This window comes from Notothenia rossii (assembly GCF_949606895.1).
Source record: "Notothenia rossii genome assembly, chromosome: 1".
Taxonomy (NCBI): Eukaryota; Metazoa; Chordata; class Actinopteri; order Perciformes; family Nototheniidae; genus Notothenia; species Notothenia rossii.
The window spans coordinates 80765701-80792656 of record NC_136912.1 but is presented as its reverse complement, the minus strand read 5'-3'; the positions used below and the strand labels follow the sequence as shown (position 1 = coordinate 80792656).

The 26956-nt window shown below is 39.4% G+C and overlaps 1 protein-coding gene across 3 annotated transcripts in view; it reads right to left on the bottom strand.

Annotated features, from left to right (window-relative positions):
• LOC307031657 (adhesion G protein-coupled receptor D2) overlaps positions 1–26956 on the bottom strand; it is a 93219-nt gene that overhangs the window by 46573 nt on the left and 19690 nt on the right. For all 3 annotated transcript variants that reach the window (XM_079668940.1, XM_079668939.1, XM_079668941.1), the window contains exons 21-22: positions 7911–7952; positions 3864–3917 (exon numbers count right to left, since the gene is read on the bottom strand). In XM_079668940.1, the coding sequence (XP_079525066.1) occupies positions 3864–3917; positions 7911–7952 (96 nt within the window). The remainder of the gene's footprint in view (positions 1–3863; positions 3918–7910; positions 7953–26956) is intronic.

The window sequence follows — 26956 nt, the reverse complement described above, 5'->3', positions numbered from 1 at the left end:
TGCTGTTACTGACCCTGGCATCCGCCAAGCGAGTCAGTGACATTCATGCGCTATCTGTACATCCTTCATGCACTCAGTTCGCCCGAGGGTTAACGAGAGTGTTGCTGAAGCCCAACCCTGCCTTTATACCTAAGGTGGTTGGTTCATGTACCCCCTTTGACATTGAGGTATTTCCTCCGCCGCTGTGTCCCTCCGGGGAACAGCAGCCGAATTTGCTATGTCCAGTCCGTGCTTTACGCACTTATATGGACAGATCAAAAGAGTTTCGTCATAATGACCAACTCTTTGTGTCCTGGGCTAACCCTCAGAAGGGCAAGCCTGTTACTAAGCAACGGCTCTCTCACTGGATTGTGGAGGCAATTGCTTTGGCTTACACGAGTCAGGGTCTGCAGGCACCTTCGGGTTTGCGTGCTCATTCGACTCGTGGTCTGGCTACATCCTGGGCTTTGTTCAGGGGTGTTTCCATCCAAGACATTTGTGCAGCAGCGAGCTGGTCCTCGCCGCTCACTTTTGTCCGCTTTTACAGATTAGACGTCTTTGCTCCCAGTGTAGCCCATGCAGTGCTGGGCCCCCTGCTGAGTTAGAGCTCTAACTGTTAAGTTCTGGTTGGTCTTGGTGACTTTTGAGATAAGCTCGTCTGGCAATTCGGGAGCTACAATATCCCATAGTGAGACATCGAACGGAGTGTTATGAATGAGAACTATAGGTTACTTACGTAACCCCAGTTCTCAGAGTAACATGAAGTGAGATGTCTCACCAGACGGCCCTCCTTGCTATGGTGAAGCGAGAAGAGGTGCTTATTTTGAATGACGCATGCGGCGTAGCGCAAGCTACTTATAGGGGGTGGATTCCCTGACGCTGACGTCAAGATCACCAGCCAATCAGGATTGGCGTAATGAGATTAATGCTTCTGTTTGCTCCGCGATGAGGCGCATCCCATAGTGAGACATCTCACTTCATGTTACTCTGAGAACTGGGGTTACGTAAGTAACCTATAGTTTTTATATGTTCTTTAATGCCATCAACCTGGCAGACACTGCTGATGAAAAATGATTTAAGATTTAAGTGCTCATGTTAAATAATGTGCATTGTCCCTTTGTAATAAAGAACATAATATAATATTGTGCATTAAAGAACTTATAAGTTAGAGGGATGATTTGAACATTTTAACTTTTTTTGCTCAAAGTTCTTCACCGATAGAATACGTCTCATCAAGCAGTCACACTTAATAATGAACATAAATAGACATCATGGGCTATTGTAGATTACAGTATTGTCCTTCCCATAATTCCAGGATAAAACCTGAGCAGCTGCTCTATGAATTTAACTCAGAGGCCTCCTTGTTTCACATAAGCACACGCATCATCCAGCCAGACCAAAATAAACGGCAATCACAGAAAACCCATTTGTTTGCACAGCTCTCTAACAGACTGAGGGGCTTCAACAGGCTCCAGGGCTTCTTATATTTCATACTGTACATCTATCGGGCAGGAATGCCTCCACACTGAGGGCCTGCCATCCTGGCTGATTTTGTGTTGTGGAGGTCTAGCTTCAGTGAATGTCATACACACATGACTGGAAAGAGATAAATACATGCACTGCTATCACTTTTTTAGAGCCTCAATACTGACTCCAAACAACTCCCTGCGTACTATATATATTGTTGTCAAAACTTGAATTAAGATTAAAAAAAATGAATCCGCTTCCAATTGATATCCATATTTCAGTGGTGTCAGGGGCACAGAGTATTGGGGGCTGTTTTTTATTTGGATCCTGCAACTGACAGCTTTATTTCACAAAGCAATCTGGCTGTTTGTGTACAAGAGGGAGGTCAGGATGGGTCAGGAGATACTTGGTATCAAACAGGCATTCAATGCTGGTCAATGTTTTTGTGTGTGTGTGTGTGTGTGTGTGTGTGTGTGTGTGTGTGTGTGTGTGTGTGTGTGTGTGTGTGTGTGTGTGTGTGTGTGTGTGTGTGTGTGTGTGTGTGTGTGTGTGTGTGTGTGTGTGTGTGTGTGTGTGTGTGTGTGTGTGTGTGTGTGTGTGTGTGTGTGTGTGTGTGTGTGTGTGTGTGGACAACCAGCTTGACAGAAGTACGGGATATAGAGCGGAGAATGTGTGATTAGGTTTGGTGGAATTTATATGAGAGGTCATCAAGGTCAGAGGGGAGTCACATCACTGTACCAAAAGCAATATATAGTTCCTATATTATTCAAATGATTTCATGTTTTGTGCTAGGTCAGATACAACACATTTAATCTGATTTCATGTGCACGGTTTATGATACAGTTAATGGCTCTTATTGTGTCGGCCTGGTGCTTGACCTTCCTTAAAAGAAATCACACAGGATCATCATACACATGTTAAAATATCTAACACATATGACAGGCTTAGTATAGACTGTTTATAATGTTGGTGATGATGTTTAAAATAGGACAATACCATTTTTAAATGATTTAATTTTGGTAAAATATGTCTAAATTGAAGTTGCAGTGAATTACCCCTTTGGGTTAAGCCTTAAAACGTTGCAAATAATGCAAGATAAAAAAAAAACTCTATTTCCGACAAGTGCCATTCGTCTTCAAATGACCCCATATGCAGTAACACCGCCAAAGCCTCTTTATCCCTCAGCCGGCAAGGCACGATACCCAATCCTATGTTTTACAACAAGGGGATATATAGGAGCATGTGCGGTCAACTAGAGCCAAATGTCTCCTATCTAACCAAAGGACAGGTAGATACAGTATTTCAAGCAGGATTTATGGCACAAAATAGCATTAGCTAGAAACCGTCAGGCGGCGGTGATGGCTAAAAAACGCATTCTGGTAGCGGAACCCGGCAAGATTGGAAAATTGCCACCACCAGAGGGGAGAGGAAGCAGTAAAAATGACTGTATATGGGGGGGCCTCACTGATAACATGAGCAGACAATATATCAGACTGCACCTGGTGGGAAGGGGTCTCAAGGGGCCCCCCTAAATGACCCGCCCGACACACTCACTTTAATTTATCTTTTTATTTATTTAATTTCTTCTCTTCCTTACAGTGTCCAGCCCTGAGGTGGGGGGGGGGGGGGTCAGAAGGAAGTAGGTGCGCCTTGATGTTTTAAAAAACCAATCTGCCTTCAGAAATGGTTTCATTCCTACTTCAATGACCTGAAGTGTGTTGGGGAATATTAGGGGGTACATATGTGAGGGTCAGGGTGCAGTGGGAGGGGATGAAGTGATGCCGGCCAAAGAGGAGTGGAGTTAACGTGATCACTCATAAGGGACAAGATGCATTTTATGTGCGTGCGTGTGTGTCAGATGGCGGGGGCAAAGGAGATCTATAAATATGTTGTGTGTGTGTGTGTGTGTGTGTGTGTGTGTGTGTGTGTGTGTGTGTGTGTGTGTGTGTGTGTGTGGTATGTGCCTGTTGGTGTGTGCTGGAGACTATTAAGTACTTTTAAAGTGCTTTCCGTAGCCTACAATATGATCTAGCACACACACTCATACACACTCACACACCCACACACAGAGCATCGCATCGCCTCAGCCAAACAGCAGCGTCCAACGAGGTATAAATACTGGCCTGACACTTTAATGTCAGGGGACGGCTTGTCCTGGATTAGAAACTTGTAACCCACCGTGGAGCTTGACATTGCTGGGATGAAGGTGCTGCAATAAGCAGGGTGAGGAAGGGGGAGAGCTATTAAGGAGGGTCTATGTTTGATGGATAAGGGCATCTAACATGGACTGTCTCCTAGTGAGAGGCCAGCAGATGTTCAATGTTGCTTATTGGCCAGCTTTCATTGGCAAGGAACATTTCACAACAAGTAACAAACTCACACACACTCTTAGACCCAGAAATTAGAAGATTACATACTGAAAAATTAAGCGCCTTTCTCCTCTCCTTGATCCTGTTGACCGTGCTCCGAACCTGAAAGAAAAGAGAGAGAGAGAGAGAGAGAGAGAAAGAGTTAAGTGTGTCTGACACGGCACTCAATGAAACACACTTACAATGAGCGACCAAAGTGTAAAAAGGAGAAAGAGTATGTGTAAATAACAAATTTGGAGCGTTATTTTAATGTAACCTACAGCTGTTGGGGAGGTGTGTGTATGTGCGCGTGTGTGTGCCTGAGAGAGAGAGAGAGAGAGAGAGAGAGAGAGAGAGAGAGAGAGAGAGAGAGAGAGAGAGAGAGAGAGAGAGAGAGAGAGAGAGAGAGAGGTGTTCCAGTATGTCCCAGTGGCTAATGGGACTTGAAAGTGACACATAGAGCAGACAAACTAAGGAGACGACTTCAAGCTATCATCTGTCAGCATAGAGCGCGGGGACCAACAAATGGAGCTATTGGAGGAGAAGGGACCGCCCTAGCAGAACAGATTACATTTTTACACTTCGGAAGAAACAGTGTACAGCATGCCTTCATTTGACACACAATACCAGACAAGCATTTCATAGATTTTAGAGAACAGTCTTCAGGTATACAATTTCAGTAAACACTTCCAACATTAATATGCAAATTAATCATTGTTTACTGAACTCATTCATTTTTTGTTCAATTGTTATTATATACATTTTTAATTTAATACTTTTGGAAATGTTAAAATAAAATAAACAATCAATGATTTTTAAAATACTGTGACAATTACAAAAAAAGAAGGATCATTGCTTGATGAGACCAATCATTATGTGTATGCCCTTTAACTTTATTTAAATTACATTTATCCAAAGATTTTTAAATGTCATCCAAGTAGTTATGACAAATGACTGTGTTTAATAATATGAACTGACATCTTTATTGTGTAATTAATGTCACAGGATGCAAATAATGCAGGGTTTACATTTTTCTAATGTGTTAATTGAATAAAACTATGCATTAATTAGGCAAAAAAAACTAATTTGCAAATAAAGACAGTGTTACTGGACAGACCTTTTATAAAATCTGAAATAGCGCCAATGAAAATAAAGGTTATTTGTATTTTTTCTCACGGCAATAGTTATGAATGAAGGCCTTTTCCTGCTAGAATTTTGGATGCATTAATTACAAATCAAATGTAATAGGTCTTCTGAATATTGTTCAATTAAACCATTTAAAATATATATATTATTAATAAAAAATTGCAACAACTTCCTATTATTGTTACAATAAACAAAATATCAAAATACACCAGCAGTACTCAGTGTGTTGGTAGCAGCTCAGTTAAGTAGGATGAAGTCTTCTATGAAAAGCCTTTGGCACTTATGAGGTCTGTGTATGTGTATGTGTGTGTGTGTGTGTGTGTGTGTGTGTGTGTGTGTGTGTGTGTGTGTGTGTGTGTGTGTGTGTGTGTGTGTGTGTGTGTGTGTGTGTGTGTGTGTGTGTGTGCACATTGTCAGCGTTCACTGTAAATTTGTAGCGGATGGGCACTCATCACTACAGCCCGTCCCAGCCCAGCCCACCACGTTAGTGAATATGCATTATGGCTTATGGCTTCATTAAGTAGCAGCGTGTTATAAATTATGACACCGCACTGAACACACACACAGTCTCAGAGACAGCATGTGTATACAGAGGATGTTTTGCATACGCTCCAACGTTGAAGGACCACATAATGAAGAGAGCCCAAGCCTTGTGACAGCACAGAATCAACAGCACCAGCATCATGTTTCCAAAGCCCTCCTATTATTTCTGACAAGATACGCAGAAGGCCTTCAACGCGGTGCAGATGTTGGATAGACACAGTCTTTACACAATTTAATGGGGAAAGTAAGTCCTGGGGATTCCATTGATATCCAAAGCAGCCGGCGTGCTGAGGCAATTACATGACACAACTTAATTAATGATTTGACAATGAGGGGAAGGGCATTGTTTTAGATGATTGTTATGTGTTTAAGGGGTGTTGCGCACACTCAAGGTTTCGCAATGATGCAAAGCGTGGTTCGCCATGTAAATGGGCGATTACCATATGAAAGCAGCACGCCCAACAACACCTGCCGACATCCTTGGAGCTGATGGAAATAAAAGGTCATCAAAGCATAGAATTACAAGGTGACCACCAAGGAAAAGCTAATTGCAATGAATAATGGAAAGCTATTGTAAAGTAATTAGCAAAGTAAAAGGCTGCATTTTAGGGTAATAGCAGCAAATGCAGTATGACTTCCATATTGGTAATTATTGAGCATGGAAACCAACCTCATGAATGAAGCATTTTTTTACTTAGATGCAGTTGTTAATTTCTCACCTTTTTTAACATATCAAAGCGAAATGTGTTCACGCTGAGATGGATAAATAATATGTGTTCTACCCAGTTAACTACTAACAGCAACTTTGCAAAGTTTTTCTTCCCTCCATGAACTCCATGTGTGTGATAATGTAATTTAATGATGTGTTACTATCTACTGCCATCAATGCATGTTAGCTTCACTTTCCTGTTTAATATTTGCCTTTCCCTGACACTCTGATTCCAGGGAAGAAACATTCAAACTTTTGATCATTCCCATTTAGTGTTTCAGGATTTTTTTTTATTAGGCAAATATTTCCTTCTGAGTGTCAGAGAGGGTGAAACCTGAAGCCAGCTGTGCTCTCTCTCACATGTTTGAATGGTGAAGGCCCAAAAGGAAACGCAGGTTGACGGAAAATAAAAGAAAAATGTGTGGATGTGAATAATTTCTAAATTACGGACCTCTTTTCAACAATAACAAAGAAATGTGGACCTTTTGAAAACTGGAACATGTACATGAGCAGCACCCAGGGTCAAGGGCAACCGGAGTGTAAGAAATGAATTCCCAAGCAATAAAAACGCTACTTAAGCAAGATTGAGGGTGTAGATTTATTCTAAAGCACCAAGGGTCATTCTTCCCTCTCTCTGCATTGTGGGCACATCACCTATGAAACAGGGACATGGGATATAACAGGAAGTGAACTTGTTATATGTGAGTTGTTCTCTTTGATGGTCAGACAACACAGTTATTTAAAAAAGCTGCTCTATAAGGTGATCATGACGTTTTACATTGGGTCAAAGCATTGATCTTTTATAATCAAAAGCAACAAGAGGTTATTATTGTGTCTATCAAATAATGTATGTTTTAATCAAATGGTAGCTTTATAAAACATTTCTGCTATTATTATATCCTTTGTCAGAAATGTCAGGGATTGTTATCATATCAGGGTGAGTTTGGAGTGCTTGAGAGAATTTTTTATTTTTATTTATTTTTCTAGATTTCCTCTTTTTCCTAAAGTTTGTAATGGGAAGTTGACCTCAAGTTAAAAAAAAAAAGTGCTGTGTTTTAAGAGGGCGCAGATGCAAAATCCCACATGGAAATCTAAACGTAACCCTATGTATAGACTAAGAGCCACATTTGACCAAGAGGGATTTTCATGACTTGAGTCTCATCCATTAAATTGTACACCTCTGTCTTTCGTCTCGGCACTCAACCAAACCCTCCACCCCTACACAGCCAAGGCGCATCTAAATGGTAATAAAGCGGCATCTCAATACAATATGTCCTCCTCCTTCATAGCATATTGTTGATTACATATTTTTTTGTTTTTTCTCCTATGGTTTCTGCTTGGGGCCCTCCAAAGCCCTGGCCAGCAGCTTTGTCAGGATGCTAAATGGAGGGCCGTGAGTTTAAAAACTTAAGGAGGCAGTGAAATATTAGCCAATGTGGGTGAGGAATGAGTGGCTGAGAAGCGCGGCGTGTCAGTGTTTAATGGTCGGACTCGGATGCATATAAGTTAGTCCAAGCATGAAGGGCAGTGGGACGCTCGCGTGGAAACGATGTCCCCTCCCCTCCTTCCCATCCCTCCTCCCATCCACAGACGCGTTCACACACATACACACTCGTACTGTCACACCCCACTCACACAGCTTTTAAGCAAGGAGCCCATCAGAAACTTGTCATTTCTCTCATTCACTCCGACAGCCTTGAGACACAATGCAGACTTACCTCTGTGTTGTACACCCCATATATCAGGAAGATGAACAGGCCCTGCAAACAAAGACAAAGAAAGAGCGAGAGAAAGAGAGAGAGAAATAAAGAGAGAGAGAAAGAGAGAGAGAGAGGAGGACAAAGTTGTTACAGTTGTTCTCTCTCTTATCTTCTAGTAAACCACAAAAGATAAAAAGTAATGAGTGGAGCAACATGTTCGATTAAGCTTGATTTCTACTCTTTTCTGGCAACACGGAGCTGAAGTAGACTGTCAAGTAATGAAGAAGAAGAAGATGGACTTTGATTAATCCCTTGTGGGGAAATAGTTTCTTAGGAGCAGTGTGCTGCCATTTTGAACAGCGCCCAGGGAGCAGTGTAGGGAACGGTGCCTTGCTCAGGGACACCTCGGTAGCTCTTGGTCTTGCCGGGACTTGAACTGGTGACCTTCCAGTTGCCAAGCCAACTCCCTATCGACTTTGCCACCACCGCCCTAATGAGACAAGAAGAAGGACTTGAAAGAGTCCAAATTGGGCCACCTCCACAATGTTAGTGTTGGTTCCGTCTACATGTTGGAGCTACTCAATTCAGCCCTCAAGCCATCAAAGGCTCAAACCCAAGGTTCCACATAGCTAAATTGAAATATAAAAGTATACATTGCTCATCAACCAACACAGATAAAAGATGTCAAGCTCACACATACCCACACAAAGTAGATGCATTGGAAACCGATGATACCAATAGAAATAGCAAAAGATTATAAGGAAACAAAGACAGTGACAGAAAAACCACACACACAAAGCGCACACACACAAAGGTATATAAAGAGAGCAACTCAAGCCAGACGAGACTATCAAGAAAACCCATTGGAGGAAAGCAGAGAACGAGAGAGACAGAGGGAGCATAATGAAAAAAATGACACATAAAAGAAGATATTTCATTTTCACAAAACTCCACGGCTTGTACCATGGTCAAAGAATGCCATGCCCTTGGATGCATAAAGGCTGCACTTTTGGTCACAGAAAAACAGCTATTTTTCATTCCAATCTATTGAATGTACAAGCTGTGCATTCGCCTTCAAGCCATAATGTAATACTGTTGCCTCAATGGAAACAGTGGAAACAACATTCTCAGAGCAACGATTGAACCGTGTCACAAAAGATGTACCGAAAAAATAAAAGGCAGGTAAAAACCTATAAATTTCAAGGCTGACGGATACAGCAGATTCTTTGACTAGCCAACAATGCCTCCACTGGTCTAACACAAAAATAAAACTTTTAAAAGTACATCTCTTCCCTTTCACAGCTCAGAGTGTGTCTGTGTTGCTTCATCTTTGAACGAAGGTAAGGACACATCCTGAGGACAGGCAGACACAACCTGGTCAACGCATCAATCAAGTCGAGTTTGGAGTATCCAATTTTTGCCAGAGGGAGATCTCGATGCATCACCATTGACAACATGATTTGGAGCCCATTCAGAGTGACAGGCCGACGATAGCAACAGTGACGACCTCTAGCCCAAGCTACTGCCCATTCACCTCCTATCGGCTGCTCTCCTGTCCTCCAGGGACTGAATTGCCCTGTCTGTCGGGCTGTCAGGTGACATTTTGGGACATCCATCCTCTTTAAACTGACAATTCTGCTGGTTTCTGACATGCTGAAGACAACAGGCATAACAAGGGATCTCACCCTGAGACCTGTGACCATATCTTTATCCTTCTTACTTTCTATTTTACAGTACAAATTGAGAATCATTTAGGGCACAGCACTATAGTGAGGGAGTTCACACACACTCACACAGCTATTTGGGGTTCAGTATCTTGAGATTGTCCTTGAAGGACCCTTTGATATAGACACGAGGGGCAAAGGATCAATCCTCACGACATTCTGATTGATCTATTCTCTCTCCTATACCACATGGACCCATGAGAAACAAATAAACAATAACAAAAGACCAATCACCATCACAATTTTTTCAATTTCCAACTGTTGACTTAATCCTCAACTGTAAGAATGTGATGTCATTCAGTGTTTCCCCCCCCCCAACGATCTTGTTGCTCTGTGTTTCGTTGTTAATGAGTGAAACACACCGGAGTTGAGGATCTGTGGGGTTTATTCTCCCAAAAATATCATTTACAATTTAAGCATTTAGCAGACTCCTTATTCCAAAGCGACTTACAATTACCAATTACAGGGACATTCTCCCTGGAGTAACCGAGGGCTAAGTGCCTTGCTCAAGGGCACACTAGTAGTGGTGTTCCAGGCAGGATTTGAACTCGAAACCTTCCGATCATCAGCCCACCTCACTATCCATTAGACCACCAAAAAAAAAAATAATGATAACAAAAAAATTTTTTAAATAATTTTTTTTTTTTTTATGAGATCCATTTGTGGCGGACGATATTGAAACACTGAGAGTCATAGGCCACCGACTGTTATATTTATTTTTTAAATACATTTGAAAGTACTTCATTTGAGAATGAAGCAAAAATAAATATATTCATTACAGACGAGGTCAAAGGCATTGGTAGAAATGCATTTCTACTAATGGAGGGTGAATGTATTTCCTTTAAATAAATGTATCTCTGTTTTAATAAACATGGTTTAAATAATGGTGTTTTATTGTTGTTTTTATTTATGAAAAACAATCAAAATGTATATTCATTGATAAAATCAGATTAAGACACCTACATATTGTATAGAGTTTATCATAACATACTGTTGTTGTCGAATACACTTTTCTCACACACAAAAACGCGCACTCACACACACTTTAGCACACAAGCACCCACGTACAATAATAGACAGTGGGTGGTTAATTTGCAACACATACCCTATTGTATTGCATTAGAAATGCAATTTCCAACTTATTGTTGCAATTTGATTATCATGTTTTTGATCATTCCTCTTATTTGTAATTAATCTTTTGTTGTGTTGTGAACAAAGTGGGGAGAACATACTGTGCACATTAGGAAAAATGATCTATTAAAATATAATTGAGTTAAAAATAAGTGGCAGCACAACAATAATGATGGATTGTTTAAAATGTTAATTCATTCATATTCCCACTAAAAACAAACAGAGACAAAAATGGGGCACATTATTTAAATGCATGTGTGCTTTTCTAAACCCAGACCTGTTTCTTTTGAACTCTGCAGCAAATGCTACAAATTTATGCAAAGAAAGAATGCAATTGCTTTCAAAGTATTGCCATACTGTACATCAAACAGGGAAGCATAAATTAATTAGCATCGAGCTAATTAGGGAACAATTGTATGTTTAAAAAGTTAAAGCCAACAAACACTGTGTTTGCCTGAAAACATTATTACCCCAGAGTTATGTATTATTATGCTGCAGCGCAAGACACCAAATAGCATTTGTTTAAAGGAAGAGCAGACAGAACAAATCTTAGAGATCAATTTACCTAAAATAATTGTAAGTTAATTCACTTAATGTGGTTATACTGTTTACTCCCGGCTGTGTGTAATATTAACACCATTATTTTTAGAAGTTTAACAAGTTCTTCCTCTGCTGTCTTTGTACCTCACTGTTTCTAAAAGTGTCGGCCGAGTGCATTAAATGTTCGAGGTGATACACCAAACACTTCCTTTGTGCCATTAAAAGCTTTATCTCAGTGTTTGTGTAAATGTTTCTACTTAAGAGCCTAAATGTGTGTGCACATGAATAAAAGGCTTACTTTACTGTCAAAATATAGAGATATAAGGCAGATAATGAGGTTAGTATATCCTGTCTAAAGAGATTGAACGCTCCTGTATTATTAGGTAAAATGCAGTTTGAATTGCAATTAAAAGTTAAGTGAACCAGTTGCCAGACAGTAGAAACATATTGAAATGCTTTCACACATTTACTCATTTAATTTGATTAGTAGACAAAGTTCATTAGCCATTGGAGTTGTTAGCTTAAAGATACTTTCCACAAGCATCATATAATGGGCATCATATGATATCTTATTATTATAATTGATTACATGTTACACCCTATTTTCAAGCATATATCAAATGAAACTGAATACAGTGTGTTTCTCGTAAAACCTACAAATAAACCAGGCAATTTAAACATTTGCTGAATAAGTAATTAATCAAAAATAGCATGGATGAATATTTGATCCACATTCACCGAGCTATAATTTCTTCCATCACTAACATGTGTACACAAATTCCTTTATCAATTCAATTTCTACTAGCGTGGTTTCAAAAACACTGCTATAATGAAGGTTTTGCTTACATCGATGTAACGCTATAATGGAAAACTGTATCAATGGAACTGCTTATTCCAGGAAAGGTCAGTGGTGAATGTATATTATAGTTACAGGAGATCTCCACATTCAACAACTTCTCCGTATTTCCCCCCCTTGCCTTTCCTCATCCCTATTTCCTCATCCCTATTTCCTCATCTACACCGACCTCCCATATGTGTAAAGTTAGGGAGCACAGCGCTGGCAGGTAAACCTTTTAGAAAGAAAACATTTTATGATATTGTCCTTGGGAAGCAATTTTTAAATGTAAAGATATGAAAACTATGAAAAAAGGGGAGTCTGTTGGCAGGGAGAGAGCGACTGGCAGGGCAGAGTTTTTTTCCTTTTAATAAATTGCTGCTGTCAGCTTTGCACTCCTTTTATATGAGCAGGGATAAAAAGTAAACATTAGATATATAATGATAAGAGGTATAATGACTTTTGTGACTTTTTGGGGGGTCAGGGGGGAGGTTATTTATTCTAAGATGCTTTATGGATCATTCCAGGGACTTCATTTTTGGTACATGTTGTCATGCCCTGTAATGTATCCATGGTGCCTTTGACAAAAATCTGTTTCCAAATATAGATCTCAAAACAAGTCTCTCTTTACAGTATATACAGGCCTTCAGTGTTTTGTGGCCAGCCACCTCTAACGGTCAAAGCTTACTTTCCATGTCCCCTGAGCTGGGTGACTTCAATTTTGCAATTTGCTTATACGAATAGCAATTGTTTAGCATTACAAGAAAGACACATCAATATGACTTGTAGTAATTGGGTGAAAACTTTCAAAAAGACAAACATGGTCTTTAAAACTTTTTATTATCGACTGTTTAGGGGAAATTAATTCAGCCTTTACAAAAATACATTGTCAGAAGTTAGGAATTTAGTTGGTCTACAATGTCAACACTGTTTAAATGAAGTTGCTCTAGGGCAAGCACTGAAACTAAAAACACTGTTTGAAAAATCTTTGCTTTATTGATATGGCACGAAGTAAAACGTTTCATCCATCTCGGCATTCCTTGTCTAAATAACACCCTTCATAAACGAGATAGCTGTATTTCGTTGTTCTTAATACTGTAAACCACATGTTCCATGCTGTTGTAAGGAGAATCTGAGGCACTGCTATTGCTCAATGTCAAAAATAATTTATACTTGTCCAACAATACATCAAAAATCTAAATAGGTATAGTTTTCACAAATGAATTCTTTCAATTGGGCCAACAGATTTCTCACAAGGAGCTGAATACCGCAACCTCCACATCCTTTTAGAAAATTCCAGGGTCTAGTGTCACCCAATGCCAAAAATGAGAGCTATTTGAACAAGTTGAACCCAACGTCAAAAATCCCAACCTAAATTCAAACACACAGAGACACTTTTCACAAATAGAGCTATCTGCATCTGCACTTGGCAAAAAGGGGAGGAAAAATTCTACCCTTGCACCTGGTAATCATTACGGAAATGAGAGACAGAAGAGGTTAAAACGCTGTGATGGGGGGAAAAGCAAAGAAATTCACACTTCTGCGCTGGGGCTTGCTAATGTCTCTGACCCCTCTACGCATAAACAGTTTAATTAACATGTATACATAACTTTCACTTTAACTGCTCATGGCATGTCAAATCAAAGTGTCTGTCAAAGCTGTGAAACAGGGAGTTGATACTTTGCAGGTCCGCAGTTCAAATCCAGCTCTGTGCAACTGCTCCAGCTGGCCAGTGAAGCTGGCAATAAGACATGAAGGCAGACACACAGGCTGGTGGACGGGCAGCCTGTCACTCTGTCAGTTTGACGAGGTAAACACCACCCAATAAAAGCTTTGCAACTTCCAGCTATACTTTCCCCAACTCCAGCCTTATTGAACTTGGGATTGACCATAAAATTACTTGTATAGAAATGCTGCATTTGAAACAAACACCATGCCGTAAAAGTAAAAATAAACACGCATAATAATGCCTGAGTGCAACTTCTTAGACGGATATCAGTGTTATACATTACACAATAATATTTCAAATGTAAAAGTGCTTTGTTGTGTATTTGTTCAACTGATAAGAAAAAGGCTATTCATCTTCAGAGTCAAATGGAATCTTTCATTAGTCTAATTTAAGTTTAAATTATTAGGAGAAAAAGTGATAATTACATACAATCCTGACAAGCTGGAATTTGCTACAAAACAATGCAAACATTCAAAAACAATGCAAACATTCTCTTCACGTTACACTAAGAGGGGAGGGACAGGGTCAAAGTTTCTTCCCGTTTCTGTACATTATTAGGGAAAATGAATCAGTCAGAGCTATTAGGACTCTCCCTGATGTTTTTCCCACACACACATTCAGTCAGTTTGGCTGTCACATTGAGGAAGGGACCCCCAAGCCAGCCTGCCTCTACAGGGTGTTTAGCTCCAGAGGAAAACCGAATGTGTGTTCACAGACACACACACACACACACACACACACACACACACACACACACACACACACACACACACACACACACAGACACACACACACACACACACACACACACACACACACAGACACACACACACACACACACACACACACACACACACACACACACACACACACACACACACACACACACAGACACACACACACACACACACACAGACAAACACAAAGACACGCACACACTTACAAACAGGCACACACTGAGGCCAGCAGGAACACCGGTACTGGTGTGTGATGGCTCAGGAGAGGAGGGAGAGTTATTAGCTTAGCCCTGAACCACCTACTTAATATAGGGGCCGGCAGTGATTGCTAACAGAGCCTGGCAGAGGTGACAGCTTTTGGCCCTGCTTGAGGAAATCCAATTGAAAAGCAGCCAAGAGGAACAACAACCCCGAAACAGATGTTGCTCGCTACCACCAGCGCAACTTGGGTACACACAACCCAGCGGCAACAAACCACGATGGCAAATCTGACACACAACATACACACAGGGGACACAGAGTGGAGCACACACTCATATTGTAGGGCCACATGATGCAACCGTACAGAGAACACATGGACCACCGTAAATGGCCACTGAAACGTAATTTGAACACAATGCACAAAAGTGATCATTTATAAAGCTCATTCCTGATGATGTTCAACATGTTTTTTTGTTATTGTTGTTTACATGTATCATCTAATGCCTTGATAAATACACATGAGATCTAAAGAGAATTGATCTCAGTCCTGTTCTCTGACCAGGGTTGCATGAAACTGACCAACAACGCAGTATTTAACTGAAAATATTAGCACAATACAAAAGTGAATCACTGTATGATATTTAATTAAATTAAAACAACATTCAAAATATAAAACAAAAATGAAACAACGAAAACAACGAACATACAGACACAGTTTTCCTCCAGTTTGAACATGATTTAAGGATCCGTAAACCCTATCAATCCAAGGTCAAGTTTCTTTTTCATTGTGGAGCACAAAACACTCTGGCAGCTAACCCAGAAATGGAATTAAGAAAAGAAAGAAGAAAATAACAAGGTATAATTTGTATGTCTGTTAAAAACATCTATATTGAGAGGAGGCCAAAACAAAACCTTTCCCCCCAGAGAATACACCCACTCAAACATCAATCCGTCCACCTATCCCTCTTCTTTTCTCAACATCTCTAGCAGGGCATTACAATGAAAACACACAGTCCCTCAAATCATTACAGGCCCTTGCTCCAATATTAATTGAGTTTGGCAAGGCTGACCATGCCTCAATCATAATAACATTCATTTATTTTTTTCTATTACCGCTACGGCAAAAGGAAGAGAGGGAGAGAGAGATAGAGAGAGCGTGGGGGGAAAGTGGGCTAAAATCAATTCTGACATATCTTTATTGCCAGTCGATGACAAATGATGGCACATTTGCCATTGCTCTAGTATTGTGTCAGTGTATGTCGTATCGATTTTACATCAGACGGACAAATGTTATTGATGAAGCGCCTAAGTAATAGATGAGCACTCCATTTTACTTGTTTTAATGTTTAAATAAAACCGAATGAAGGGTGGACCAGTGTAGCAGATCTTTCCCTTTGCTAATACACATGATTTCTTTTACTTTTTTTATTTAAAATGTACAGAATTCCGAGGCGTTTACACAAACCGGGCCTGTTGGGAGTGGGTAACTACACCCTGAACCTGATCACACTGTGCACATGTGGTAATGTAACAGGGAGGGGGGGGGGGGGGGGGAGCGATGGTGGTAAAAAGAGCACGAGAAAGAGAGTGAACTGTAAACAAACTAGCTTTTAAACAAGACAATTTAGGATTGCGTGTCTTATGCGCCAAGCAAAACACAGCCATGGAAAACCGATACAAACTTTTAACACATGGGTCAAAGTAGGAGTCTTTGAACTGGTAAGGGAAAGCATGCGGTGAGTGGAGAGAGCTGTTTAATTAAAAATACTTAGGTATACAACAGGCCTTTCTGTGGCGCCCCCTTGTCAAATTGTATGTGATCCCACTGTCAATCTCCGAGGGTGTTTTCTAATTGCATAGTTTTCCACTGACAAGAGAAGAAGAAAAATGTGGAAGAGAAAAGTCCTGAGAAGCAGCAGCTGGGGACTGGGTTTGGTTCATAGCAACTGTACACATGGAGACGCACGTGCATACACACATATTGTACATAAGTTGTTCCGTTTACTGAAATGATCATGTGTTCTGTATATATACAGATGTCAGTGCAGGCAGAGTAAATACACATATTTGTATAGAACAAAGTACACAATTCTGATGTATTCAAATGAATGAATCAAGAAACACTATCAATCTGAAACACACTCATACTGCACACTAAAGACTAGCAGCTTTTTGTAGCCTAGAGACGCCTTACCTAAATCACATAAGGAAAATAATCAAACCAGTCATTTGGGAATAATGACATTATCCCTAAACTGGCAATCATACCAACTTCAACTGTTGGAAAGCATAACTTTTCACACGTTCAATTACCATTTAAAATGCTTCAGAACCTGTTTCCATAATACGCAATAGTAAATATGCAACCTAAATTCATAAGCACTGTGCACAAAAAACATAAGTGTTTATAAGTGTTGCACAGCAGTAAACACTGGCCTTCACTGGAAACATGCACATACATTTATATAAGAATGCACAAAGGTACAGTTCAAGGAATCAAACTCAGATTTCTATCGCGTCCAGTATAGGAAATATGCCCCTGTATGCCACCAGAGCCTCAGCTTACAATGCAAATGTGCCTAACCTGTGAAAACAAATAGGTGGCACAATGTGTTTTGCATAAAGAGTGTCAACTTTACTCAGGGAACAATGGGATGTTTACCCTTGGTCTATTGTTTTTGAGTCAGTGTGTCCAGTTATTCATATGCATACATTCCTAGGCATGAAAATCAAATTGAAAATCAACTGACAGATACATGTGTACACACAAACACACACCCACCTTATACACATGCACAGTAAGGTTTTTACAGGACACCTAGAATTGCACCGCTGACAAGACTGTGTTGCAGTGCCCTTGACTAACAATGACAAATGGATGCAATATGCAAAGTCTGAACAAGTTCCTTTTGGGTACAAAACAGGAAAAAAGATTGCTCCAGCTACCATTATGGGATGCGTTTGCTCTCCTGTTTCCCAGCTGAGGCGAGCCGAGCTGAGGTTAATGGCATGTGTCAAGATCAAGAAGTGGGTGTCTGTGTGTGTGTGTGTGTGTGTGTGTGTGTGTGTGTGTGTGTGTGTGTGTGTGTGTGTGTGTGTGTGTGTGTGTGTGTGTGTGTGTGTGTGTGTGTGTGTGTATGTGTGTGTGTGTGTGTGTGTGTGTGTGTGTGTGTGTGTGTGTGTGTGTGTGTGTGTGTGTGTGTGTGTGTGTGTGTGTGTGTGTGTGTGTGTGTGTGTGTGTGTATGTGTGTGTGTGTGTGTGTGTGTGTGTGTGTGTGTGTGTGTGTGTGTGTGTGTGTGTGTGTGTGTGTGTGTGTGTGTGTGTGTGTGTGTGTGTGTGTGTGTGTGTGTGATGAAAGAGAAGGTAGAAAAAAGACAGAGATACTATTTCTCAACTATTTAGTTTAGTCTTGTATTTAGTTAGGATATGGATCGTAGGAAATTATGCAACTTCAACTGAAAATACTTTTTAAATGTGAGTGATAATGATTCAGTGTGTGTGACTTTCGCAAAGTTATTTTTTTAAACCTCATTTAACAAACAGTTTTATCTATTGAGTTGGTTCTGTCTTGTTGCTTTCCAACCCTTAAACATTTTCAGAACTTCTGAATCAACTCGTAAGCAAAATAAAAAGGTTTTTACAATCCAAGAGCATTATAATTACCTTTCAACTTGAAAGGTAAATGGTCAGTAGCTCAGAAGACAGTACTTCTGAGAAATAAAATGAGTTTAAATAAGTCAGACAACTTTTCAACTAAAAGCTAAATGGTCAAAAGACAACAGCAAACTCAAATAATTACCAACTCCAAGCGATTTTGTGATTGTAAGATTCAGTTTGTATGTGTGGTTCTATGTCTGTGTTCAGACAAATAACTGCATGGACCCACCTCTGTGTGTCTCTGCATCTACGTTTTTGTGCATGTGTGTGTGTGCGCGTGCATGTGCGTACATTCTGCTATAGCACCGCCAAGGTGGCAGGGTGTATCCATCATGATAAACCGGCAAACTCGGCGACTGTCACATGCAATCACACTTCACTACGGTTCGCAGGACTTCAAAGTGAAAATGAATGGTAGTTCATCGACATGAAGACTTCATATATCTTCGTTTTTTTCCTGCTCTTTCTCTTTTATTTTTGGGGGAGACTTGTCTCTTTACTCCCCGCCTTTTGGTGTGAGGATCACTTGTGTTTTTGTCACTGTCTGAAATGCATGGTGGGACACATGGGTTTTGAAAAAGAAATCTATTCCATCCATCATTTTCTATCAGGGAATCAGAAATGTGTTTTACTCTTGTTTACACTCAAATATGACACAAAAGGGTTTGAAGAAATTAATGCTTGCACATATATCCAAACGCAGTTCACAACATCAAGGTTAAATGTATTTATATATGTGATAAAATATTTTAAAAAGGGAAGTTGTGGCGGGTTAAAGCTGCATTAGTCAAAGTATGACCAACAGAGGGGGCAACATGAATTAAAACACCTGATCAAGTTCTTTTGACTTCTGTTTTAGCAAATATTTCTTCAAACAATTCAACAGAAAGGAGCAACCTAGGCAATGCCAGTGAGATCCCATTTAATACCACCTGTAAATGTATTTAATGTATCAATCAATTCAAAAGCATTTATTTTCACAACATTTGCAGGAACAATATCTGTCTCTTGCCAGATAGTGCTCGACTAATAACTTCTAATTCGCGTTTTTGAGCAAATGGGCTAAAAGTGGCTTCCTATGATTACAAAATATTTATATATAAAAAACTCTTTGTTAAAAACACTAAACAAAACTAATACAATTACAAAAAAAGTAGGCACCAAATCAGCAACTCTTTCACATTAAAAGAAGTGTTTGGATTATGTTGATTTTACATTTTTAAAACAAAAGGCCCTATTCAATGTCAATTAGGTATAATACTGTTGACATGATCGCACCAAATAAATGCCTTGATGGTAATGGATATAATAACAGAAGAAAATGGAAAGTGAAGATTGAAAAGTTTCCATGGCACGATATATAATTGAACATGGCAAGTGTTAAATGTGATAATCATCACATTTGTAACCACTAGAGAGTCAAATAAGCCATAATAGTGCCAGTGCTGCAGCTCTCTCTCACCACGGCATGGTTTGCCTTTAATCTAGTAATGACTCTGAAATGACACCGTGCTTTAGAAGGCTGTGGAGATGAGGCTATGGGTCTCTCTACATCCCTCTCTCTTTCTCTCTCTCTTTGCCCTGGCCCGGGCCCCGCTCTCACTCTCCAAGCCGTTTGATTGGCACATGCTTTCACTTAATGAGGGATAATTACTAAGGAAAACAAGTGGGAGACCACATCTGCTCAGTGTAAAAAGAAGTCCAGGCCTGGTGCAATCTGTCAGACGGGACTTTCAGGTTGTGTGTGTGTGTGTGTGAATGTTTTACCCACCTTCTGCTGCCTCCCAGTCAAACACCAACCTGCCAGGACCCTCCCTCCACCCTTCCCCGACAAGAAGCAGATTAATAGGAATCAGTATGTGTCTGTAAACACTCACAGGGAAGAGTGTATATCTGTGTGTTGACGCGCATGGGAAATGACCTAGGGTATCTGTCGGGGACAAGCCAGGGGCCACAGCAGGAAGGGCAAGAGGCCAGTGGGGACGATCAACATCCCAATCAGTGTCCTGCTGCCAGAGCTGTTGTTCCCCGCTCCCATCCATACTGTTTTGTTTACTTTCACACAATGCTGTAATGGTATTTAGAATACCCAGGTAGCCGCCCTGCTCCCAATAAATCATCTCTCCAAGGGATGTACATTGTGCTAAAAGGCCTCTTAATGATCTGTGCATGTTTACGGGTGATTATAGTCTAACGCTAGTGCTGTAAATCAACATTTTAAAGGGCTGTATGTGGGTACTGTCAAGATTTTGTTTCGAGAGACTGGTAAAATTACAAGGGGCATTTTTGAATACATATTTAGAAATATGTGTGTTAAAAATCCACTCTCAACACATTATGATTGTGTTTGGCCACGATATACTGTACACACACAACTATCTGTTGATAAGGATTTCATATTGTGAGTATTCTAAGGTCAATGGCTTAATTTGAGCTATTGACAGCTGTCTCTCAACAAAGGATGATATTTCACATCTTTCCCCATTAAACCTCTCCAAGGTTTCCCCTTTTCATTTATACACGGGCATGAAAGAAGATCTAATGTTTAAAATGGAAACTGAATATCAAATGTAATCATTACAAATGTGTATAGGTACAGTTAGACTTATGTGCGGTTTTAATTTATTTAGTGAGAAATGCATAATTATTGTAGAAAGAAAACTGTTCCAACAGGCCAGCTGTCTAAACCGAAATGTATCATGAGGCGTAAATCAAGTTTAAAATTAAAGTAATAAATACTAATTGGTTGCAAGTGCATTTGTTATAAACCATCTAATATTAATTTAATCTTGGACCATTTTGGATTTTAAGTAATATGGGATTTAGCTGCTTCTATTTGTCCTTAGTTGGTCCATGGACCAGCATGTGTTTAGTTAAACTACCCGGCCTTTATCGTCTTATAAACCCGTTTGAAAGACAACTCACTTTTTATGAATCTAACTAGATAAAAGCTGCACAACACAATCACATTAACCATCTAATTAAATTATTTAGAAAGAGAAGAGAGACAGCAGCGTTTATTTGCTTTACCTTAATGCAGATAAAGAAAATGGCTCACGTGTAAACCTGAACTGATATTTGACAGCCTTTTAACCTCCCGACACCCTCGCCCACCCTCCCCCCCCCCCCCCACACATCCCACCCAGCCACTAGAAGAACAACAGGGTTTTGCTTTCTTGCCCTGCGCTGACCCAGTTCTCACTAATTACCCACAAAGTACACATCAAAGGCGGGCAAAGCTACAGATGTGCGGCACCGTGGCAGGGTAAGGGAAACCAGGACCATCCATAGTCACCACCAGCCATCACTGATATGTGTGAGTTTGTGTGTGGGCACATGTGAAGTGGTGTCAGCCAATACAAAAGGCAAGGCGGTGAACTTATAAATAGAACGGTCATTGTTTGGACATGGGTAATTTCGGTTGTCGAAGTTGTTCCTGTGTGGTTTGGACAAGGGGAGGAGGGGATGTGGAGAGGTGAGGTCATGAAGTTGGTAGTCAGCTGATGGGATAATGCGCATGTTGACATGCATATACGCACACACACAGACATAAAATAAAATAAAACACACAGGTATTTCTAAATGCAACAAAGCAAGGATGATAGCACAAACAAAAAATTCAATAAGTAAGCAAATTAGAGTTATCTGTCTACCTCCTTCTCTGACACACACACACACACACACACACACACACACACACACACACACACACACACACACACACACACACACACACACACACACACACACACACACAGAAGTGCAGACGTATAGGTCTGGTAGGGCAGGGGCAAAGGGGATGGTTTGCTTTCTTATGACACAGGCTATTACTAAATTGAGCTGGCAGGTAATTCTAAGGCAAATAAATGCCGGCAGGTTTAACACAAGGAGAGGTCTTAGGGGTGCCGCCGTGAGCAATGACAGGAATTTTTCTCGCCTCTTTTGACAGGAAGCCTATTATTCTCACCTCTTTATTTTCCCAGGCTAGTTTTTTAAAACTGATCTCTCCCATAGCATTTCATCTCTCCCCAAAAATCAGTCGGTCCTCATCTGAATTACAGTCGCTCCGCGCTCGCTTGCTTGTCCTTCTTTTCACTCCCAGACTTAATATTTACAGTATAAGAGAATATAGGTTGATTTATTAACAGCTTCTTTCAGTGACTCATTCTCAGTTTGTTTCAAGGGTACTTAGATAGCCATTTTTAAAAAAGGCATTTCCCTACAAAAACCTTGATGATAATGTGTTGAATTAAGCGTCTTTGGTAAGAAGTCCGCTCCTCCAGCGGATGAATATACAGCATTATGAAATGTGCAACAGAGCTCTAATGTTAATGCCATTCAAACTTTTAAAAAACAGATAAAAAAACATATAAATACAGCAAAAGATGAAAAGAGAGAAAATAGAAAAAATAAGAACAAGCTAAGACAAAACACACTATAAATACTCTACTTAAAAAGCTGTGCTACATCCTCATTATAAGTGCCATCTCAGAGAAGCGTGGTGGGAGTCAGCGCTGACCTTGGTATCCCGTTTGAATATTGTTTTAATGCCGCGGCTGGTAATTGAGGATGCAACGCAAACAGTGGACTCTTTTTCAAAGGGAAAGTTATTTTTCCCAGGCAATGGGAATGCAAACAATCATGTCGTGCATTTATTTGTTTGTTTTTCAACCCCACCTCATAATTATACAAGACACTAATTAAAATATGGATTTATAAATAAATCTCCATGATTTTACCTATGACTACATTAACTTAAAAGTTTTCATCACCCTTGCATGTGTTTTTTTCTCATTTATAAGGCAAATACTTGTCTTAAAGCATTGTTTGTTATCACTTAATCAAATTCAACATTTATAAAAACATAATGTATTTGTTTAGTGTGTAATTAAAGGCTACTCTTAGTGTGCAATAGCATGAGTATTTTAGTACTCTTTTTCAATAAAACAAAGAATACAAGTATTTGAAATGAATTATTAATGTATGTATAAATACAGTATTTTCTTCCATAAATATTATTTTGTCAGCCAATGATTACAAACTGTTACTTCTGTATGTCCTATTTTTCATTTTATCAGAGTAGCAATCAACAAGAATTACGTTAAAAGAAAAAAGGCAAATGTGTTTCTCTTTGCTTTTAAAAAGATATGTTTAAAAAAAGAGCATATTATCCACAGTTGCTTACTGTCCCAGTATTTCCAGTAAACTCCTCTCCATTGGGAGGGATGGCCGTTGTTCTAAATTGCGTGTTGTGTGATACAGCCCACTCTCATGAGAACGTCGAGGGAATATGGTTCCTGCTTTCTAAAACAATCCAAAATGAAAAACATTTCCCTCCTTAATTTGACCGATGAAAGGTTTGCCATGTGTGCGTGTGTATGCTCCGGCACGTGTCCCTGTATATGTGCATGTAAACATGGACAGTGCGCGAGTAGGCGGCAAGGACAGGGTTACAGCCAAAGCTTTACTGATATTACATTTGATGATATTTAAAATATATATTATTTTATCCTTCTGTGGTAGCTTCACGGACACATTAAAAATAAATCTGTGGAAAACATCTGAGTGGATTTCACATCAAAATGACATATTGTATATTCCTAGCATTTTTGGAATATGTTAAATCCAAAATCCAACTTTCATAAAAACTAAAAAAGTCAATTTAAATTTGAGCTATCAACAAGTCATCGTTATTAACAGCTAGACTGGGATCTTTTTTTCTTTATGTGTACTTCTACCATTAAATGTTTTCATTGTATTTGCTGTCTCTCTCTTGTTTTTGTATATCTTGTACATTGACAGTAAGTATGTTCCTCCTGCCAGTATTTTGGTTGGGTTTGAGTCAGCTTTTTAGCCTTAAGAAAAAGTGGTTTACATAGGTTGTACATATATATTACCTACTTTTATACCCTGATGCAATCCTTGTCATAATATAAATGACATTAAAAGCAAAACAAATTATTTGCGAAATATCCGCAATATAATCAATCCTTAAAGGAATGTATGAGCCCTCACTTAAAACATTGTATAGCAGCTAAAAAGAGTTAGGGAGGGGAAGCAGGAAAGGGAAAATGTGGCTTTGAATGGGCCGTTGTGTGTGTCCAGATGAGAGGACTGGAGATGACTGACTGGGAAACTGGGTCCAAGTTCTGGTGTTTTTGTTTCTTCTGCCAAATGAGAAATTAACATAACTCCAAGTCTTTGGTCAGTAGGGGGGTTGTGGTGACAAGTGGTTACACACAATATTAACACACACATGCACACAACCTCACAGCTACAATACTTATGAGAGAATTATATGAATTCAAGCTTCGTAAGATTGGTCATACGTGGACACAGACACACTTTTGGAGTATGCTCAGCGAAAGCCGGCCAAAGAATCTTTCCTTCACCGGTTTACTCTCTGTTTTTGCTCTCCGCTGTTTTTTTGTTTGTTGCGGTTTTTTCTTACTTGGTCAATTTAACAGTGAATGCTCTACAATTCTATATTGGACAGTAAGGGGTTAGGGATGAAGTCAAGATATAAATTATAATTTGTAGGGTGAATATTTTTGATGAACCAGAATTTAGGAGGCACAAACCAAACTGCTACGAGACAGCAACAACAGCAAATCACACCTGATTAATAAGCGACAGTGTTAGGCAAAGCAGAGACCCCAATATGGATCCACTTACATGTGATTTATTTTGTTTTCTAGATCAACAACAAGGAAGGAGACGGTTTTACTCTGGCTTTTACAAGAGCCTCAAACTGCAGGTTGACTCAAGGTAATATTAAGGGCACACTTTGTCCCACTTATAATGTATAGGAAAGTTTTCACTCTAGACTGCCTCCTGTTAGGCCTAAATACCTAAATAAGAGCTCCCCGTAAAAATCATCATGCCTCAATCACACATGTTTATTTTGTACTCTGTCGCACAATTCAACAATCAGAAGACAAAACAAATATAATATATCATAAGATCACTTGCACATGTGAAAATGTTTTGGAATAAATACCTTCTAAAGTTTTAGGTACATTATTAGCAATTGTAAAGATATAATCAGCATAAATAAATACCCACACAATCCAAAGAGGACCGTTTTAAGATTTGTAACAAGTCCTTTCACGTTTTTATAAAAACAGTTTTATCTAAAAATGCATTATTGTGTAATGTGATCTACTGAAACTATGTGTAACTGTATTTTTTGTGTGTAACTAAAAACATGACCCACTTTTATTTGACACAGGCCTGGCAAAGCCCTGATAATATAAAAGATACAATTCAATGTGCAGACCACGATTTTACCTCTGTGTGGACAAAACGATTACTTAACAATTGAGATGGCTCTGAGCGTGGTCTAATATCAAGTGCACTCGGCTGTGGTTTGCATTATACTGGAAAATATATTATTACTATTATATAGTAAATACATTTCAAACTATATTTAGACGCTAAGCAGAATTAAAATTCAATATGTGCTTGTTTCAGAAGGCTGATACTGATGTTTATGTTTTGGAGTTGATTAACTTCATGCCATAACTTGGAGCCATTTACCGTAATCAATTTTGAATATTATAGAAACAATTCTGAGAGAAGACGGACAAACATTTCATCAAGTTAGTAAATCAGCTCTTAAAGCAGGGCGACCTAAACATCAGAAAAAAAACTTGGATGTAAAGCAAAAACCTCAGTGACATATTTGTTTGTGTGCTCCAAATGAATGATTTTGAGAAGAGTTAAAGCAATATCACACTATGGTTGATTGTCATAATACAAGTCTACTTTATAATATTATATGATCACCCGACCAAAATAAAAGCAAATGTAGGTGAAATACATGTAATGACATGCTAATGTTTAAAGATCACATTTGATCTTATTTTTCTATCCATGGTCTGTGATATCAGAAGTGGTTTGCATTGTAAAATATGTACTTCATTAATCTGAGCGTTTCCCTGTCTGCCAGTGATAATGCATTCCATTTTTTTTTTTACTTAGTTAAACTGGGAATAGAACCACTTACGCCAGTAGTACAGATACAATTTGTAGTAACTGAGCTAAAGGCCAAACAAAAAAGAAATAATCCCCCCCTCTCAAACAGTCACTTCTGATGCTGTAAAAGCGTTGCTTACTCACACAACAAATCTCCCATGAGGCAAAAATCAATAAGCAGAGCAACACTGTATTGACCATAGCTATATCTTGGATACACTCTCATGTCATGCTCCACTAGCAAAGTGTGTGAGTGTATGTATTGAAGCAGGGGGTTCTGTATTTGTTTCAATAGAAAACAAATATTCATAATGAAGCAATAATTTGCATTAAGACTATGCCTCAGGTAAAAAAGCTGCTTTCCCACTCGGTGTCTAATATGGCTTAAAATGGTCTGATGTGAATGTGTCCATCATTAAATCCCCATCGTCTACTTGTGATTACAGAAACACCCGTGTAAAATGAAAATAATGCAAAAAGATAATGTAAAAACAAAGCAGTTTGTGATCTTTAAAAATCGGGACTTTTCGAA